Below are 7,078 nucleotides of genomic sequence, written 5' to 3' on the forward strand. Positions count from 1 at the left end.
AATATGCATGTAAATTCAACAAATGAATATGAAAAAAAATTAATAAGATATGCACAGCATTGTAGAGCTCCATGCTCTGGAGCTAGGCTGTCTGGGACAGAGCCCTGGCTCTGCCACTGACTATAAATTTTACTGGGGCAGGTTACATAAATTCCCTGTGCCTTAGGTTCCTCTTCTTTACATTTGAGATTGTAATAGAATCTACTCGCAGGGTTACAATGATACCTCCATGCATTAAATTCACACAAAGTGCTGAGAAAAGCACTGATGCTGTGGATGATGATGTTGGAATGAGCCCAGCTGGATGGGACTGGTGCTCATGGTCTGTATCTTATGCTGCCAGAGCCACCTGGAGGTGAGTTAGCTGGTCCTTGAGAGGACCCAAGCACCAGGACAAAGACTCATGCCCCAGTAGAGGTGCCAGGGTAAAGAGCCAACCCCACCCATGCCCCACACCCTCAGCCCAAGGCCAAGGCCACTCATCCATCTCTGCTCACTCTGATCCTTCTTTTTGACAGGAAAATGTTTCCCTGATCAAGGAAATTAATGAGCTCCGCAGGGAGCTGAAGTTAACCCGCTCCCAAGTCTATGATCTTGAAGCAGCTCTGAAACTAACCAAAAAAATCCGGCCACCGGATGTTCTAGAGACAGGTAATGTTACCAGTGACCGCGGGAGCTGGGCACTGGGGTCATGGGCTGATGGCAGCTCCTGTAGCCTCCTTTAGCCATGACGCTGCCTCTCCTGGGGGGTCCTCCTGTATCAGGGGCATCCACCCCTGAACTGGGGCTTTTTGGCACCTACCTGCTCTCCAGAGGCCCTGTGAGCGCCTTAGCACATTCAGATTGTCGAGTGCTGGAACACTCGGGGTTACCTGTGGTTTCAGAATCTTTCAGATTTTACAAAAAACGTGCCATAGACTGTATCATATAACACCTTGGAGGTACCTGGGGGGACTCTGCCCCCAAATTTATGTTTCTGCAGTGAAACATAAATATGCACACTAACCCTCATAAACCAAAAAATGCTTTTTATTTTTAGAGCTTTTTGTACTTTAGAGTTGTGAATAAAAATTTGTGGCCCTTTACAATTAAAATAAAAATTTAAAAGAAAGACAAGAAGCTGCTTAAAAGGAGAGAGGAACGTAAATGAGTTAGTTATTGCAATTGTATCCTAAAGTTCCTCGGAATTTCTGATAATCAAGGCAAAAAAGGAAACAAATATAGTTCTCATTTATGGAAAAATAGAAGTTTGTTTTTTCTGAAGACATTGGCAATGCCTGTGTTCAACTATTGCAAGTGAAATCTTCCTCAAGTAAAATTTCATCACACAAATGATATGCTTGATTTGCTTCAAAATAATTCCTAGAACATATAAGAGGAAATAACTAGGGGTGTGTAACGATAGAGATATAGTGCTATCTTTTTGATACTAAATCTTGGGAGAAACTGACATGTGGATCCAGTGGGACAGACTTAGCTGCCTATTTTTCAGTTACTAAAAACATACTGGGATTTCTTATGAAATATGGCTAATTAAAAACCTACTAAAATGGTTAAATAAGCCATAAAATCAAATTATACACAAAGGCAACTAGAAACACAAAATTTTGAAGGCTGGAAGATGAATAGATGAGTGATGAATGATATGATTCCATAGACCCAAGTACACCACAGAACACTCAAAAAAAAAACTCAGGAATTAGCAGAGGTAGAGCTCTCTAGAACTGGGGTGACAGTGAGTTGAAAGTAAGAGGGAAAATATTTAAGCTGCTGGAGCCACCTAAGGTCTAGTACAGTGGTTAAGAGACCCATATCAGATGATGAAATTTCAGAACATCAGAGTACAAAGGAAAAAATTCTCCCAACTTCCAAAAATAAGGGGAGAGATTTTACACAATGGGATCAAAAATTCCCAACTGCAGAATGCAAAATCAGCACACAAAACATCAGTTGCACTTTCATATGCTAACAATGAATCTGCTGAAAGGGACATTAAGAAAATAATTTCACTTATAGTAGCATCAAAAAAGAATCAAATACTTAGGATTCAATTTAACCAATAAAGCAAAGGCTTGTACTGTGAAAACTATAAAATATCGCTGAAAGAAATTAAAGTCTCCAATAAGTGAAAAAACAATTTCTGTTAATGGACGGAAAGACTCAGTCTTGTTAAGATATCATACTACCCAAAGCAATCTATCAGCTCAATGCAGTCCCTATCAAAAGTTCCATGGTATTTTGCAGAAATAGAAAATGTATCATAAAATTAATATGGAACCTCAAGGTACTCTGAATTTTTCAAAAATTATCTTGAAATATATATATATAGTTGGAAGTCTCTGATTTCAAAAATTTCTGCAATGCGTTAGTAATCAAAACATCCTGATGCTGATATAAAGACAGACATATAGATGAATGGAATAGACTAGAGCCCAGAGATAAAACCTCACATATTCTATGATTTTCAATATAGGGGAATGATTTTCCATAGGGAAAGGACCATTGTTTCAACATTTGGTGCTTAGGAAACTGGATATCTACGTGCAAAAGACTTTTACCTAGCACTATATATGAAAATCATCTCAAAATGGATCAAAAAACTAAATATAAGAGCTAAAAATCATAGAAGAAAATATAGGGGGGAAGTTTTGAGAAATCAGGCTTGGCAGTGATTTCTTAGACAAGATACCAAAAGGAAATAATTTTTGTGCATCAAAGAATATTATCAAGAATGAAGGTAGCTACCAAATGGAAGAAAAATACTTGCAAATCGTGACAGATAGAGGATTGATGTCTGGAATATATAAAGAACTACAACTCCAAAATAAATAAAGGCAAAGGACTTGAATGTAAGCTATTTCTCCAAAGAACATAGGCAGATGTCTAATAAGTAGATAAAAGCTACTTAAAGTAGAAATCATGAAGAATAGGCAACTTGAAACCACAGAGAGATACCACTTCACACACATTATGATGACTGTTGTGAAAAAAAAAATAGCAAGTATTGGTGAGGATGTAGAGAAAGAAAGGAAAGGGGCAGAAAGGGAAAGGGGTGGGAAGAAGGAAGTATATATCTTTCAAGCCAGTCAAGGGAAAAACTCCAAGTTTTTTCAAAGGATAGAATATTTACAAGCATAACATGCAACTAAAAGAGCAGAAGTTACTGATCCAACTGTATCAGTAGTCACTTACTTTTCCTATCTACTTAATCTTCCTTATCTACTTCATTTATTCAGAACTTAATCTACAGAAGGAAACAGTGAGCAGCAGGGGAGACTCCCCAGGCCTGAAGGTGGTGGGTGCAGGGCAGATCAAGGAAAGAGGAGACTGAGGCCAGGAGGAAGGTGAGGGTCGGGGTGGGCGACCGCAAAGAGAAACTGACTGCACAGCCAAGGCAGGACAGGAGAGTTTACACAGCAAAGGAGCAGCCTGGAGACAGAAGCCAACTCTGACCAGTGGGCAAGTAGCTATCAAGGGGGAAGGAAACGGGGGTAAAGGGACAAGTCAGACAAAGTACGGCCCACACCCTCAAGATGCTCACAGACCAGGGAATGAGTCAGACACAGCATTCCTCCCTTGGACCCAACATGTCTGTCCCCTTCTATGCAAGCTGGCCTCCCAGGAGGTAGAGCCGCACCCCTGGGAACATTCAGTGGGTCAGGTTTGTTCTGGAGATGACCTGGAGGCCAGTCCCCCTCACCCCCGCCCCCCACCTCCGGCAGCTCTGTGCTACCTCTGAGCTGCCCTGTAACTCTACAGGGACTGATCTCCCCACGCTTTGCATGTTAGGGGAAGTCTGCCTGTGTGGACCGACCCTCTGCACACCTCTGAGGTCAGTTGACCTCATCCAGGGATCAGTAGTCCAGCAGCCCCTAAAGCTACAACCTGTATCAAGAGCCTGGAGAAGCACAGGGGCATAGGGACGATGGTGTGGCCAGGCCTGCTAGTGTCAGGGCAGAGAAAGGAAAATCCCGAGTGTGTGAATATTTCCAGATACACTCCAGTGGGGTACCTTCAGGACTGTGGCCTCACAAACACGGGGGGGGGAGGGGAGAGGGGGTGTTTGGGTGAGTAGCTGTGTGTCAAGGCCGTGGGGAGGGCACAGAGCGGATCCAGTGACGTCTGTAACCAGGAAGGAGGAAGTAGTGAAGAGAGGCGGTGGAGAGGTAAACAGAAAGTAGGCAGCATGAACCAAGCAGGTAGACCAGCTTACTGTCAGCTTGTATGTGGCTGGAGCACCCTAGGCCTGCTGCTCCCTACAAGGCCCCAGGGCCACAGCTTAACCAGGGGCAACCAGCAGTAGAGAGAGGATGAACAGCCAAGATCTAGAAAAAAGAAGAAACACTAAATGATCAAGAGCTTAGAAATTGAAGCCAAGAAGAGCCGAGGCGCATGGCCACATGGGAAGGGCTGGATAAGTCAAGTCCTTTGATGCTGGCCGGCAGACCAATCTGCAAAGCTGGTTATGGCCATTGCTAACAGTTACTTCAACTTTGAAATGCCCCCTTCCTTGGCCTCCAACTTCTCTCCTTTTCTGGTTATTCCTCCAGAGGTACAGAGAATGAGTTGGGTAGAACGGAAATCCTTCCCGTGGAGAGAAGCTTGGCTGTGGGGAAGGAGCGGGAGACATGGTTTCTTAGGGAAGAGGGTGGCAAGACCATCTATTAGCTGAGAGCATGGTTTGGCAATCATATATTTTGCAGCAAAAGAAAAAATAAACTACATCAAAATCTTAAACATCAAAGGACCCAATCAACCTATGAAATGGAGAAAAAATGTTTTGCAAAGCAGGTATCTGATGGAGGTTAATATCCAGATAAGTGAATAACTCCTACAACTCAACAACCAGAAAAACAAAACAAAACAATTTAAACATTGGCAAAGGGCTTGAATAAACATTCCTTCTCCAAAGAAACAGCCAATACACACATGAAAAGACGCTTAGCTTCTCTGATCATTAGGGAAATGGAGTCAAAAACACAACAAAATGACAGCTCACACCCACTAGGAAATGAGAATTTTTAAATAACAATAAGTGTTGACAAGGGTCTGGAGAAATAGCAGAGGGAGACCTAAGAATGTGAAATGATGCATCCCTGGGAACACTGGATGGTGGCTCCTCAGGAAGTTGGAAAGAACTGAAAGCAGAGTCCCCAGTAGATGGACGTTAGTACAAGTAGATGTACACCCACCTTCTTACCAGGTTGTTCACAGTAGCCAAAAGGTGGGGCCAACTCAACTGTCCAGTGATGGATGAATAGAGAAACAAAGTGTGGTGTGTAGGGAGGTGTGCATGTGGGTGGTGAAATATTATGCAGCCTTTAAAAAGGAAGGAACTTCTGACACATGATACAGCAGAGATGAAACTTGAAGACTAGTTATGTTAAGTGAAACAAGCCAGGTACAATAGGTAAAGGGCTGTGTGATCGTAAAATTCCTAGAGACAGTGGTCGCCAGGGTTGTGAGGGGAGGGTGGAAAGTGATTGTTTGATGGGTATATAGTTTCTGTTTTGCAAAATGAAAGGCGTTCTGGAGCTTGTTTCCACAACACTGTGAGTGAACATGGAGTTCTCCATGAAAAAGAAGTCTAAATTCGGTCAAAGAACTGACTCTGAGAGTAAGGCTCTAAGAAAGGTCGCGCTGGGAGAATGGGGGCTGGGGTGAGAGAGCCAATGGAAACAGGCCCCTGGGTGTGACAGGGAGGGGACACGTGGCCAGGAGTCCCAGAGGCACAGTATGGAGGCCAGGGACATGCATGCTGGGAGGTCAGCCTTGAGAGGCCAGGGACAGGATGACCCTGGGCCCTCTGGGACACCAGCCTTGCCCGGGATAATGGCAGCCCCTGAGACAGGAGGATGGCAGGACTGGGGGCATGTCCTCCAGGGACATGAGTGAGTGGCCCCTGGAGGGATGGACAGGATCTGTTCCAGGAGCAAGGACTTCACATGAGGAGGGCACTGGCTGCTCGGAAGCCCATCAAGGTCAGCAAACAGAATGCGCCCGACTCTGGGTGTGGGGAAAGAGAGAAAGCACAGCCTCCATGGAGGGGCCCGGGCAGGCAGGCGGGAGCTCAGGAGAGGGGCTGAACCGAGGCCAGGCGCTGCAGCCACCCACCGCCCATGTGTCTTTTTATTTCTCCATCGTTGCTGGCAATGAATGTGCTTCTCGCGTATCCCTCGTGTCTGGGGCCTAGTGTCGACCTCATAGTAGATGCTCAGTAAATGCTTGCAGGAGGGAGGAAGGCAAGGGGGGTGAGTTTCAAAGACGCCGTCAGCCTTGCAGTAGCAGGCCCACCTTAGTCCCGCTCTGTCCCTTACAGCGCCCGGCGAGGACATGACCCACGCGTCTCCCAAGAGACTGAATGAGCAAGAAGAAACGGGGAGAATCATTGAAATGCAGCGCTTAGAAATCCAGCGCCTCCGAGACCAAATCCAAGAGCAAGAGCAGGTCCCGGGGTTTCAGCCCCTAACCGGCATCCGGCTTCCCGCCCTCTTCAACTCCAACACAGACTGCGAGACCTAAGGCAGAGCCCAGCTCCGGCCAGCCAGAAGGAACTCGGGGGACTCCAGCCCAGGGTCCCTAAGGCACTGACCACGCCCGCGCTCCTGATCTGGGGGACTTGGGACAGGGGTCGGAATAAAGGCGTGTGCCCATGGAGGGTCCGGCTGTGCTTAGTCGGGGAGCTCAGGAGCAGGTGAGGGAAAGAGAGGGTGCTGCGGACTGGGGGCGCTGGCTCCTCACGAGCCACTGCTGCCTGTCCCTGAGCTCACGTGAGCCTTGACACCAGCCCCCGCCGCTCCCCTTTTCTCTGTGGCCCTCGGCTTGGGCTGTCAGCTCCCTCCTGTCTCAAGGCCTTGCCACCTCACATGTGCCAGGCTGCCTCGTCCCCCAGCCAAGGTAGGAGCAGACAAAGCCTCCTGCATTTTCTCCTCCTTTGCGAAACAATGAGGATGTTTTACTTCTGTGTAAAGATGAGGAAAAACAGGAGAGTAAAATAATGAACACGGCAAAGGTGCCAGAACCTCCCCAAATCTTCTGCTCTGTGCTGCCATGTCGTTAGAACTGTAAAGAGGGCTCT

General features: G+C 46.2%; 1 protein-coding gene across 1 annotated transcript in view; it reads left to right on the forward strand.

Annotated features, from left to right (window-relative positions):
* CFAP57 (cilia and flagella associated protein 57) overlaps positions 1–6,522 on the forward strand; it is a 44,118-nt gene extending 37,596 nt beyond the window's left edge. Inside the window, exons 21-22 of the mRNA XM_004679461.1 lie at positions 519–651; positions 6,320–6,522. Coding sequence (XP_004679518.1) covers positions 519–651; positions 6,320–6,522 — 336 coding nt within the window. The remainder of the gene's footprint in view (positions 1–518; positions 652–6,319) is intronic.
* Positions 6,523–7,078: the final 556 nt, after the last annotated feature.

The sequence above is a fragment of the Condylura cristata genome, unplaced genomic scaffold (genome assembly GCF_000260355.1).
Source record: "Condylura cristata isolate star-nosed mole 26May11 unplaced genomic scaffold, ConCri1.0 scaffold00008, whole genome shotgun sequence".
In the NCBI taxonomy this organism is placed as follows: Eukaryota; Metazoa; Chordata; class Mammalia; order Eulipotyphla; family Talpidae; genus Condylura; species Condylura cristata.